Source organism: Diadema setosum, chromosome 20 (genome assembly GCF_964275005.1).
Source record: "Diadema setosum chromosome 20, eeDiaSeto1, whole genome shotgun sequence".
NCBI lineage: Eukaryota > Metazoa > Echinodermata > Echinoidea > Diadematoida > Diadematidae > Diadema > Diadema setosum.
This window is the reverse complement of record NC_092704.1, coordinates 12,415,496-12,429,870: the sequence shown is the minus strand read 5'-3', so window position 1 is coordinate 12,429,870 and position 14,375 is coordinate 12,415,496. Positions and strand designations below refer to the sequence as shown.

General features: G+C 36.9%; 1 protein-coding gene across 1 annotated transcript in view; it reads right to left on the bottom strand.

Moving 5' to 3' along the window:
• LOC140243743 (integrin alpha-8-like) overlaps positions 1-14,375 on the bottom strand; it is an 82,128-nt gene that overhangs the window by 23,347 nt on the left and 44,406 nt on the right. Inside the window, exons 5-6 of the mRNA XM_072323409.1 lie at positions 2,520-2,615; positions 765-851 (exon numbers count right to left, since the gene is read on the bottom strand). Of these exons, the coding sequence (XP_072179510.1) occupies positions 765-851; positions 2,520-2,615 (183 nt within the window). The remainder of the gene's footprint in view (positions 1-764; positions 852-2,519; positions 2,616-14,375) is intronic.

The window sequence follows — 14,375 nt, the reverse complement described above, 5'->3', positions numbered from 1 at the left end:
TAAATTGGAATTACTCCCACCATGGAGGTCATGATTTTACCGGCGTTTGTTTGTTTGTCGGTTTGTTTCTTTGTTTCTTTGTCTGTCTGTCTGTCTGTTTGCAAAATCTCCTAAAGTTATGAACGGATTTGGATGTAAATTTTCACGGAAAGTTGACGATGCCACAGAGAATAGACAATATTAGATAATTGATTGTGATCAAGATCACCGTGAAGAATTTTTCATATTTGGGGAAACTCTATCCCTCATTTCCAATTGTTGCACAACAATTTCAAGCACTTTATCGAATCACGGGTGAAGGCACAATGAAATTATTCCTCTACCAAACATATTTCTCTTCATGTATAGACAAGGTTAAATATATTTACCAAACATTACAGTTCCAGTAGCTTATAGGTTTGTGGAGTCATATCACTTATGATAGGAAGCTTAACAAGACGTAAATTAGATGCACCAATGGAGGATATCACGTGCCTCTTTCTCTCTCTCTCTCTCTCTTTCTCTGTCTTTTTCTATCGTCATTATGATTATAAGCATATACCATCCTATAGATGGATAAAATGATGGATAGATGGATAGATGGATAGATGGATAGATGGATAGATGGATAGATGGATAGATAGATAGATAGATAGATAGATAGATAGATAGATAGACGGACAGATAAATTGATAGAAAGGCAGATAGATGTAGAGAGATACTCAAGCATTCCCGAAAATTCTGGAGTGTAATATATTACGAGATAATGACATTGTGATAATTACCTTTGTAATCGCTGTTTTCGAGATTGTTCGGTGGCCATGACGAAAGGGCGTCAAACTCGTCGAAGAAACTGAGAATGTGCACTTGGCCTGTGAGACACAAACACAAACAAACGAATAAACAAACAAACATCATGAAACATTGGAAAGAACTCATGGATTCTATCATCTTGCTCTGGGGGCATTTTCCCAAATCTTCAACGATAACCAGGAGCTGTATGATGATGATGATGATGATGATGATGATGATGATGATGATGATGTTGATGATGATGATGATGATGATGATGATAATGATTATCATTATTAGAGAGAGGATGCCATCCTTTTTTGTTTTCAGGAGGTATGGTGACTAAATATTTTCAATTCATGAGCAAATGACGAAAGATAAAGAAAGGACATAGAAGCAAATGGACACAATGTATCATGTGTACATTTTTTGATAGAGCGTGGTTAATATTACTGTCCTTGGCCATTGTGAATAAATCTGCACCTATACTTAAGTGCCAATTTCGTCTGCTTTTTTCAAGTTCCCAGTATTTAAAGGATAATCAAAATGCAAGCTATCCTGTATTTTCATCGTAAAAACATCATGGACAAAACGTATCGGTGCCTCGATATGGGAGCCTATGCCTTGGGTTCATGGTTGATTGTGAAGACAAGCATGTGCGATCTTGCAGACCAGCTCAACCACACACAAAAAGAAACAAAATACACAAAGCAGAAGCAAACTGGAAAGAGAATTGACACGTATGTTAAAACTGATGAAAATGCTTAGCAAGTCACTGCCAGATTCATCTCCACTGCGCCCAGCTCACATCCAAAAATGATAATGTCTAACTCTTTTGAAAACAAAATGTAGAAATAACTGTCAAAAGCAAGAAGATGAGAAGAAGAGGACAAACAAGAATACGGAACAAAAGAAAAATGAGGAGAAAAGGAAGAAGACGAAGAAGGACAAGGTGAGGAAAATAAACAAGAAGTAAAACATGGAAACGGAGATGGTGTGGTGAAGATAATGTTGGCGACGGCATGACAAAGAATATAAAGAAATAGAATAAGAGTACAAAAAAAAAATTATATATTGAAAAGATAATATGACGGTAGAGAATAGGTCATTAGGACTCTGTTCTTAAGCATAAGAATCATTATTGTTTCACAGCAGGAAGTTTACCCATAGTTGAGGGGAAAAATGCATAACCAAAAAGATTGCTGCTTTATCACAGGAAGCATTTTTTTTTTTACTACTTTAGATATCTTAATTTAGACGATGTGTTTCCAGAATGAGCTTTATTTTTCTTTCTTTCTGTCTAGGGTGATGCTAAGTCGATACTGGTCTATTTTCTTAAGCGTCGATCTTCCTGTTTATGTAGCAACGTCTTCCGGAACCTCTTGACACCTCACCTGAAATGACCGAGTTTTCAGCGGGACAGGCGCTCTAACTCTCTGATAGGTATCTTGCTGCGGCATCTGTGCGCAGCGTAAACTATTGGCGATATCAACTTTATTATTACATTGAAGATGGCACTTGAGGTTCCAGTTTCAGTTGAGTATAATCAAGCTTTTTGTGACTTGTTTTTTTTTTTTTTCCCTCATTCTCTTATCAAAATCGCTATTGAACTTGTACCTCTCACTGTTAGGTGGAGATAAGGACCCTCTTCTCACTTTCGAATCATGAGATTTTTAAAGTCTTCTACCAGGGTACGGCCAAGAGGTCTTGCAAACTTTGTATAGTCGAATTGCTGAGGAGATTCTTACCTTGTGCATGGAAGCTCCCCACAGCGCCTAAGAGTATTTCGTCTTTTGTTGCGGCGGCGCTGAGACCTAGCTGACACGCCCATGTCCGCCTTGCTGCTGCTCAACAGAAAAAAGAAGGAAAGAAATTGAAACAACCAAAGGAGATGGGCTAACATATCATCAGTGTTAAAGCTCTAAATATATCAATAATGCCATGCCTGATTTTTCCCTGTTTTGTTTGTGTGTGTATGCGTGAGTGTGTATTGCTTTCTGACTGGATTCGCCAAAAATTGACTTTGTTAACCAAACACTCAATTAGAGAAAGTCATTCCAGAGTAAAATTTTGTTCACCGCAGTTGTAATTGTCATTATGCTGAGCTGTTCACTCTTAATGCAGCTGAATATTATCGATATCACAATAGTGTGGCTCATCTTCACACATTCTGTTCACACATTCTACCCTAACAATGGCGGCTGTGTGTTAGCACCGTGTGTCTCTACCGTGTCATTACTGGTTTACTGTATCTGCGTTTCGACTCTGTTTGACTTGCAATGTTCAAACTGCAAGTTTCCTTACATCACAAGCCACGTCAGGAGTAAGTCCAAATCGTCTCCAACCATGTCGTCGTCGAGAACGAGACTAAAGAAGAAATCTTCTAAATCTGGTCACCATGTTGAAACCATCGACGAAGATTCCCCCGAGGACTCCCCCGACCTGGCTGGGCATTCCAGTCTAGGTTGTACCGGCAGAGACGTCTCTACTGCTGCTGGGCACTCAAGCACTACACCTCATTCAAATGCAAATTGTGCTGCCGACACAAGTGAAAGTGCGAATGCAAATGCGAGCACGGACAATGTCAAGACCGCCGACATGAAAGAGCTCATTTCCGAGCAAGTGATGAAAGCCCTTTGTTCAGAATCTGTCATCAAGGAAATAGTTGACGCCGTTTACGCAGCTGTCTACGAGAAACTTGGGGATGAACTTCATGCTTCGTTTCAGCTAGAATTGAAGCAAAGGGACGAAAAGATCAGTGAACTTGCTTCATCATCGGAGAAACTCCAGAAGAAGATCAAATACTTGGAATCAGAGCTGGAGAAACAGGAACAGTATTCACGTCGTCAGTGTCTACGAGTATACGGCCTCCCAGAATCTCCAAAGGAGAATACGGATGATGCCATCCTCGCTCTTGCCACCAAGATCGGTGTCGACCTGGATGTTCGGGACCTAGACAGAAGCCATAGGATCACCTCCAAGCCGCGCTCCGGCGATCGATCTACCAACCATCAGTCACCTGCAAAACCCAGACCACTCCTAGTCAAATTTGCGAGATACAACGCTCGTAACCAGATGTATGCTGCCAAGTCGCGATTGAAGGGGACAGGAATTGTCATCCGCGAAGACTTGACATCTGAAAGGCAGGAACTGTACTACAAAGCACTCTCTCACGTGAACACTACGCAAACATGGTCATCTGACGGAAGAATCTTCACAATAACAAAAAACGGAACCAAGAAACTGATCACTTCCCTCCGCGACATCGACACTTTGTGAATAATCAATAAAGCTTCATTATCTCTGTCTTCTAATGGCGTCTTTCTGTGAGTATCTAGGCACTGATTTTTCGGTCAATTCTGATGACGATGAGAATTCCTATTCTCAAAATTACACCTCTGATTGCAATTATTATGATTTTGAACAGTTTCGTGATTCAGTATCTATTAATGCGTCGATGAACAAGCTTAGCTTGATCCATTATAATGCTAGAAGTTTGAATAAGAATTTTGATAAACTTTGTGAAGATTTACAGGTTCTTAAGTTCCCCTTTTCTGTTATAGGAGTAACTGAGACATGGATGAGCAATACATCAAATCATTTTTCTTTACAGGGTTATAATATGTTCCAAGCTAATCGTATTGAAGGCCGAGGCGGAGGAGTAGCATTATATGTCAGAGAAAATCTGTCTGTTCAAACTTTACAAGATGTAGAATTGTCTATTGATGGCGTAGAATCTCTTTTCATTGAAACCACGGATGCAATTAAAAACAAGATAATAATTGGAATAGTATATCGTAAACCTTCTTCAAATGTCGGTGATTTCATAAAATCCTTTGATTTAGTTTTGAATACATTGAATGCAATGTCGAAAGTGTGTTTTATTATGGGAGATTTGAATCTTGATTTGATACAGTATGACCAAAACAGTGTCATTCAGAATTACGTTGATATGCTTTTTTCAATGGGGTATTCCCCCCTGATATGTAAACCGACCCGTGTATGTTCTAATTCAGCTACTCTTATAGACAATATTTTTACCAATTCTTCTGACCATCATTTCATTTCTGGTATTTTACTCTCTGATTTGAGCGACCATTATCCAGTTTTTTCTGTTTCTTCTTTAGCTACGTTGAGTCCAAATAGTAAAAAGCATAGTGTATTATCACGGAAAATAACACCTTTGTCATTATCATCACTGATGGGCGATTTATCGAAAGCTGACTGGTCAGATATCCTTGAGCTGATCGACGCCAATCTTGCCTATGAGTTATTTTTGGACCGCTTTCTGTTTATATTGAATGAACATATGCCGCTTAGAAAAAGGGGTTCTGTTGATAAAAGGATTAAAAAGCCCTGGATCACACGTGCAATATTGAAATCAATCCAGAAGAAAAACAGATTATTTAAATTGTACAAACTGAACCCAAACAACAGTAATGAATCATTTTATAAGCAATATCGTAATAGATTGAACTCTGTTATTCGACATGCTAAAAGAAAATATTATTATGATGAGTTTCATAAGACTAAATTTGATTCAAAACGTATGTGGAAATTTATTAACCGGACTCTGGGAAAAACTGATAGTAATCTGCCTGAAATTTTAGTACAAGGAAATGATGTTATATGTGATCAAGTTTTAATAGCAAATATTTTTAATGAATATTTTGTGGATGTTGGTCCAAATTTGTCTCGTTCGATTGATACATCAGATAGTTCTATGAGTTTTTCTGATTTTCTCTCTGGTAATTTTGAACGTTCTTTCTTTTTTAAACCGGTTTCTGAATCAGAAATATATGATATTGTTCACAAAATTGATGGTAACAAGAGTGCTGGCTTTGATAACATACCCGCTTCCATTGTAAAATCAGTTATCACATTTATCATTAAACCAATTGTACATATATGTAATTTATCTCTTGAAACCGGCGTATTTCCATCCAGTATGAAAACTGCCAAAGTTATCCCTGTGTTTAAGAAAGGGGACAAGAATGATTGTAATAACTACAGACCTATATCAGTACTACTGGTTTTTGCAAAAATATTGGAGAGAATAGCATTTGATAGGCTTTACACTTTTCTTAATCAGAATGATATTCTTTGTTCTAATCAATATGGTTTCCGTTCCCATTATTCTACTGAGTTTGCTATAATTGATTTATATGATCGGGTATTGAATCTTATCAATAAAAATAAGCATGCAATTGCAATATTTATGGATTTATCGAAGGCCTTCGACACCCTTTCCCATTCAGTTTTATTATCCAAATTGCAATACTACGGGGTTCGTGGTATACCATACCAGTGGTTTCATAGTTATTTAACTGGGCGAAAACAATATACTTTATATAATACTTACTGCTCTAATAGCAGCTCATTATTGTGCGGTGTTCCCCAGGGGTCCATATTAGGACCCCTTCTGTTTTTGATATATATTAATGATATTGTAAAATGTGCACCGTTTTTTCAGTTCTTATTATTTGCAGATGACACTACTTTAGTAGCATCCCATTCTGATTTTTCAGTTTTGATTGATTCCATAAATGAAAATTTGAATTTAGTTTATACTTGGCTTCTCTGTAATAAGTTGTCATTGAATGTTCTCAAAACAAAATATGTCGTATTTCGTTATTCGCAAAATTTGAGTGAAAATTATGACAACATATCATTGTATATAAATGACACTGAAATTGAACACTGCTCGGTAGTAACATACTTGGGAGTGACATTAGATCAACATTTTGCCTGGGATTTTCATATAAATCATGTCAGTTCGAAGGTATCCAGGATCATTGGTATACTTCAACATATAAGGCATTTTGTCCCCCTTCGTATTTTGTTTATGATGTACAATGCATTTATTCTTCCATATATTATGTATTGCAACACTGTGTGGGCCACTGCATACCCGTCCAAACTCTGCAAACTGCACCGTCTTCAAAAACGGGCTCTGCGTATCTGTTCAAATGCCGAATTTTATGCTCCATCTATGCCTTTATTTTATAGTTTGAACACTCTAAATATTTATGATATTAATAGATTAAGTATTTGTATGATTATGCATCGTTATTTTTCCAATACATTACCTGAGTATCTGATGGAAATGTTTTCTTTGAATCTGGATGTACACAATTATGATACTAGAAATAGACAACTTTTCCACAAATCTAGAGTAACTTCCCATTCCCTGTATAAATCGATTCGGTATACTGGACCAAATATGTGGAATTCTCTGCCTCCATCGCTACGCAATATTCAATTTCTGAACTCATTTAAAATTAAGTATAAGTTTCATCTTTTGTCGTTTTATGTTTAACGCAACAATTTATATTCACTCACATTCACACACTCGCTCACGCGCGAACACACATTGAGTTATTCTGTGCTGTACTGTAGCTATATATTTCTATGTCATACGTTATGGGTGTATCTACCTGTCAAGCCTCCTAGGCTTTTACTGATACATCCTATTTCATTTTTCTTTATTACAATGCACTCCGTTTGTTCTATTGTATTTGTTCGCTGATAGTATTTTTACCATTTTAACCTGTACATATTGTGTATATATGCATGATTGTTATTTTTCCAATCTTTTTATCCGAAGAATGAAATAAACGAATGAATGAATGAATGAATGAATGAATGGTTCGTTTCGACGAAAAATTCAGTGCTTCAGGTCGCGATATATAAAACATCATTGACCAAATAAATATGACCGTGTGTATGCGTGTGTATAAGTTCACCCAGTTAGTACCGTCAAAACAGTAACCCCGACATAGTATACTATTTTGTATCTACAGTCAGACCATTAAGTTATGTTACTCCCGCACGCACTGCGCACGGGGCTGCTTCGTGCGGCTGCGTGCGGTTTCGCACGGGTGCGTGCGGCTCCGTGCCATTTCATACGGCCTCGTGCGGGTGCGTGCGCTTCTGTACGCCCCCGTGCGACCCCGTGCGACCTCGTGCGCCTCCGTGCGGCTGCGTGCCAGTCAGTGCGCCTCCGTGCGGCTGCGTGCCACCGTCGAGTGCGGACCATCTGGCACGCTACCGTGCGAGGTGTTGGCACGGTACCGTGCGTGGTGCTGGCACGCTACCGTGCGAGTCCGTGCGAATCTAGCATCCTGCTAGTCCCGACACGGGACTCTTATCTTTTTTTCACTCTCTCATACGCCCTCATTGGCGGTATACGAAGGCAGTCTAGGCAGTGGACTAGCATCCTGCGTGCGAATCCATTGGAGGCCGTGCGTGCATGCATTGTAAATAATAATATCCCCTTTGTAAGTGTGTGCTCATGACTATGTGTGCGCCTGCGTGTCCATGTCTGTGGATCCGTGCCCATGCCTGTGTGCCTGCAAGCGATCGCGAGAAGACGATACGATGTACACACTGTACAATGTTCAATGAAAGCCCTTACAAGTCTGTGCAACTGCGTATTACATGTAAACACTCATGCCTGTCCAAAAATGGACGATTTTCTACATTGCAGAGATCACTTGCAATCTTTCTAAGAATATGGAGTACCATCACCGTGTGTACATGTATCTCTCCTTGCAAAGAGATTAGAAAAATTGTGTGGTTGTATGTGTGTCTTTATCACTCGATAACTTGAACAGTGTAGAAATAATCATGGTAATAATGACAATTAACAACAACAGAGAAAAGCTATTGTATAATTACATCAAGGGAACCATTTGTTGATGATGATGATGATGATGATGTTGATGATCACTCAAAAGGTAATAATAAATGTACATTGTAGATGTTCCATATTGTTACATTATCAGTATGGTGTATTAGTATTTTTACTATTTTTGCCTCTCTTAAAAAAAAAACACACACACACACACACATTCTTTGTCCTTTCTGATATTCCCCGAAAGCTTTGAAATATATGTAGAGCTTACACATTGTCGTAAGCAGGAGATAAAAAAAAAAAAACATCGTCGCTGCAGGATAGGTCGGTATATTAACAGTTTCCGTCTCGATAGGTTTGTAATCTTGGCAAAATACATATACATAGATTAAGAAATATAAATATACATTTATATATATATATATATATATATATATATATATATATATATATATATATTATATACATATACACAAATATATATAGATATTGATTGAATCGTTTCTTTATTCAAGAAAATGTTTTACATTACACCACCGGTCTAGTTATCCCAAGGTTTCTTTGAAAATGCTGCAAGCATCAAAATATCAAACATCGTAATTTTTATATACAATTTCCCGTGAATGCAAAGCGTATGAGAGAAAGAGATAGAAAAGAACAAAAAACTTCTGCCATATGTCTTGTTTCTCGCTTTATTGCAGCGTATGTCATTGTCGAAGTATAAATGCTATGATAAATGTTGGTAACAACCACATGAGAACTTGCACATTCGATTCCCAACAACCATTAAATCATTGGGGTCCGTAAAAAAGGTTACATAATACATACGAAGCACCTCATTATAATGTATTCGATGGACCGGTGCAGAAAAACTGGCTGTCTGTAATCGGCCTTTGAACATCTCTATTATGCTCATAATCCCCGACTTTTCAGATGGCGGCTACGAGCGCGTCCAGGGATGTTTTTGTATCAACATTCTGACTATTCATGGAGGTACAATGTAACCTGATACTCTGGCCACCTGGTCTATTCAAAGTATTCTTGCGTAATACACGCGCGTAATTATGTTAGGCTGTGTTTCACCATGATGAATATATAGGACCCCGTAGTAGCAATATCGGCTCTTGCGTTGTATGAATGCTATACAGGGATCCTCCATTTGGTTCGTTGGTCAAGTATATAGATTCTTTTAACGATCTTATAAGCAGGCCGTCATTCATAAGTATGACAGAAAAACAAACAACAACTTCAAGCAACATCGAAGTTGAGTTTCGCGAACTAATCTTCCATTTGAGTTGGTTTCTCGGTTTTGTTTCAACAATTTTTATAATGTTGACAAAAGCCTGATGGGATGTTCAATATTCAATTAAATCATTGCACCTTTCTCGCAATCTTTGACAACTAATGATGACTAAACCTGTGAAATCCACGATTTATTTATTTATTTATCTATGTTTTTTTTTTTTTTTTTTTTTTTTGTATAGAGACGTTTTCTTTTTGAATTTATCTATCATGACTGCCTCCAGATTTCGACCATAATTATATGTCTTAGGTTTCCATGGGATCAATAAAGGAGATCAACGAGCGCATTTGTAGGTTTCCTGTCGGGTTTAATGTTGCAAAGTTTATGTGCAATCACGATTCACTTTCAACCCTATATACACCATAATGTCGGGATGAGATATTGTTCACTACACATCAAGTGAGATTAAATCTTACACAGTGTACTGTGATATGATATATAATATGATAAAAGTCATCAGCAAACGGGATAGATTATTGTTTTGTCTATGTGTGTGTGTGTGTGTGTGTGCGTGTGTGTGTGTGTGAGAGAGAGAGAGAGAGACATGAGAAAGGGTGGAGAATATATATATATATATATATATATATATATATATATTTATATAATTATATATTCACTTACAACTATATGATCTTATAAAACACATGTTCAAGTCAGTTGACGGAACATTTATAAGCTCTTCCGGTCTGCCTATGAAACATCGGAGTCTATGCGATAAGAAGAAAGATTGAGAGATAGAGAGAGAAAAATAAAATAGGCTGGTCTTCTAAATTTTGTTCGATGAATGGTAATCTTAACACACTTTTGCAAACGAAATGAAATATTATACACGGCTAGGTTTGCCTATAATCTGTGTTATGGTGATATCTTATTAGATTATACATAATAATACGGGCAAAGTATCTTAGATAAGTGATCGCCACCATCGATGAGGATATTCAATCTAGACGACTAATTGAAGATGATGAGAATAAAGAAGACATAGTGGATAGCTGGAAAGGAAAGTAATGTGATGCAATGAGATAAAAATGAAGGAGCACGAATTGAGGCAAATGTATTACAAAGGAAGAGAAAATGGCATATTCGAGTGTTCAAAATGGTTTAACATTATGCGAAGATTTCATAGTCATTTTTTTCTGTGTGTGTGTGTGTGTGTGTGTGTGTGTGTGTACGTTTGTTTTCTAATTTTACAGTTATGTAATTCAAACTCGTCGACAAAATAAAAGAAAAAAAAGATAGCGCCATGAATATTGTCATAATTCAATCTCAGTTTCCTCTCACTATATCCTATCACTTCAAAAAAACGTATTCAAATTAGAATGCCCGTAGACAATTCAAATTCGTCTCCATGTGAGAGAGCGTCTTTTCAAACAGGGTCGCAGGTGACCATTCCCGAATTCGACGCAGAAGTTAATTCAATTTAGCAACAACAAAAAAAGGCTGGCCATCGCGTATACTCCAGCAGCTGTAGAAGAAGCCGACATGATCATAGAAGTATGACAAGCACAAGCCACACAGGCTTGAAGGCCTAAAATTATTACATCACTTGAGAAAATAAGGAAAAGGCAATATCTTTGTTGAAATAAACAACATTTCTCCTGGCATTCTTCAATCTCTCATAACAGACGGCTAATTTTGCTGAATTGTTCTTCTCTTATGTCATGAGTGTAAATCAATATTTGTTTAATTGTTTATACAGCACCAGTCATCCCCCGATAAAAGACAAGAAAGAAATGAAGAACTAATCTCATTCAATAAGCATAATGTATAAAGGAAATGAGCATTTGCTGCAATCGTTTATGAATATGAAAATGCTGCAATGTGCATGAGTGCGCGAAGTCTAATGGAATGAAAAAATGTAGTCCTACCTAAATGCATATATATCCTTATATATATATATGTTACGCTGGCACGATAAGTGAATAAACCACTTCAATAGCAGCATGAAAACATTTGATTTCATCGATACACATGAGATAAGACAAGAACATTTCATGCTTTTATTGCCCAAAATACCTTGCTCCTAAACAAAGTGTTCAATTGAAGCGATGGGTTATCACAGGTCCATCTCTCACAAAATTGAATCACTCTTCACAAATTTGGAGCGCTTTCTACGAAGGCAAATGCATTCTATGGACCGGTGCAGAAAAAAGGAGACCGTCTGTAATCGGCCTTTGAACTTCTCTATTATGCTCATAATCCCCGACTTTTCTACGAGCGCGTCCAGGAATGTCTTTATATCAACATCCTGTCTATTCAATAAGGTACAATGTAACCTGATACTCTGGCCACCTGGTCTATTCAAAGTATTCTTGCGTAAAACATTCGCATATGTTAGGCTGTGTTTCACCATGATGAATATATAGGACCCCATAAAGGCAATAACCATCGGCTCTTGCGTTGCATGAATGTTATACAGAATATCCTCTATTTGGTTTGTTGGCCAAGTAGATTATTTGAACGACCTGTAAATGACATAATCAGACTGTCATTCATAGGTATGAGAGAAAGAAAAAAAAAACTTCAAGCAACATCGAAGTTGAGTTTCGCAGACCAATCTTTCTCGGTTTTGTTTCAGCAATTATCCCTTTCATAATGTTGACAAGAGCCTGATGGGATTTTCAATATTCAAATAAATCATTGCATCTTTCTTGCTTTCTTTGACAACTTTTGATAACTAAATCTGAAAAAATCCATGCTATTGCGGTACCTGCCATCCACACAGAAGTTTCTTCTCTTTTTTTTTTTTTTTTTTTTTTTGGTATAAGAAGTTTGCTTTCTGGAATTATCCATTATGTCTGCCTACAGATATGACTTAAGGTTTCCATGGGATTTAATAAAAGAGATCAACGAGCACATTTGTGATTCAACAGTAGGGGTTAAATGCTGCCAATTGTATGTACAATGTTATAATTGACTTAAAACTCTACTGCCAAGAAGTATTGCTCATTACGAATCACATGAAATAAGATTTCACATAGTGATAAGACAGAAGTTATTTGTTATAATATCATTATGATGAAAACTCATCACTAACCGGAAAGACTATTGTTTTGTGGAATTTGTATATTTGATAGAACATTTATGAGGTCTTCCGGTCTTCAGGCGAAACACTGGAATCTATAGCGATGAGAAGAAAGATTGAAAGGGAGAGAAAGAGAGAGGAAGAAAAATAGGCTGGTCTTCTAAATGTTGTTTGATGAATGTACATATATTAGATATTGTTGTATATATATATATATATATATATATATATATATATATATATGTATATATATAAATATATATATATATAATACAGGCAAAGCATCATCGAGAAGTGATCTTCACTAATGATATTATTCAATCAAAGAATTGGATATCTGGAAAGAGAGGGAGAGAGATCAAAGAGGGTGGGGGGGAGAAATATGATGGTCTTCTAAATTCTTTTTGATGGATGGTAATCCGATCACACTTTAGCAATCGAAATGTAATGTTACATCCGGTCAGGTTTGCCTATCTATGTTATGGCAATATCTTTTGAGATTGTATATACGGGCAAAATATCTGTATACGTTTGTAGGCGGGAATGAAGTGGATAGCCGGAAAGGAAAGTGATGAAATGTAATGGGAAAGAATAAAGGAGCACTAATCGAAGGAAATGTATCATAAAAGAAAAGTAATGGAAACTTGATTATAAATAATGGCACATTATGCAAAGATTTTGCAGTCGTTTTTCTGTATGTTTTTATTTCAATTTCATAGTTAAGTAATTCATAATCGCCAACAAAAAATAGCTTCCTGAAGATGGCCATTCAGGTTTGTTTTCCCTTCGCTATATGCTATCCCTTCAAATGTAGCATGAACACACTTCAATTTATAGTCCATGGGCCAAGACCCGAAAAATGGGTTGTTGGTACCACCTGAGGTGGCAAAACCTTTTTGGTGTCAGTTTGTTTGTCGGGCAGAGATATGCTTATCAAGCTATGATAGCATTTCCAAATGAGTAGCTTAGTCATAATTTTTTTTTTTTTTACCGATTTGGTCTCGTTTTTATATCCCTATACTTCTGAATCGAAACTAACCGCTATAAAAAGAAGAGCACTGTCATCCGTACGTCCACAGGTGTTCTGTTGTAAACGCGATGCGCTTAGTCTTTATTCAAGGCAGCGAAGGGAATATCTAAAGGGTTATGATGTCCACAGCTGTCACGCGGTGCGCTTATATAGTCTTCATCTGGACCAATGTACCGTTATCATATCTAAAGTTCCTCATATAAGGGATTATCTATACTATTTTTATACTACCCTCTAAACAAATAAATCAATTTTAAACAAAAATCACTCTGTTTATTTACAATATTATTCATTATAATGTATTGTAGTGTACCGGTCCATTGTTTTTGCATTATCCTTTTTTGTTGGATGAAAATAAAGCGACATCGGCGTGGTGTTAGCGTTTTCACACTAGCGTTTTTGCCGGAAAATGATAGATAATTGCAAAATACGGTAAAATTCAAGAGGAATCTTTTTTTTTTTTTGGTTGTTGTTGTTGTTGTTATTGTTTTAAGATAAAAGGATATACACTGTATCATAAGCTTTGGATATTCCCTTCGCCGTCTAGAATAAAGACTAAGCGCACCGCGTTTACAACAGAATACCTGTGAACATACCATAGAGCTGCATT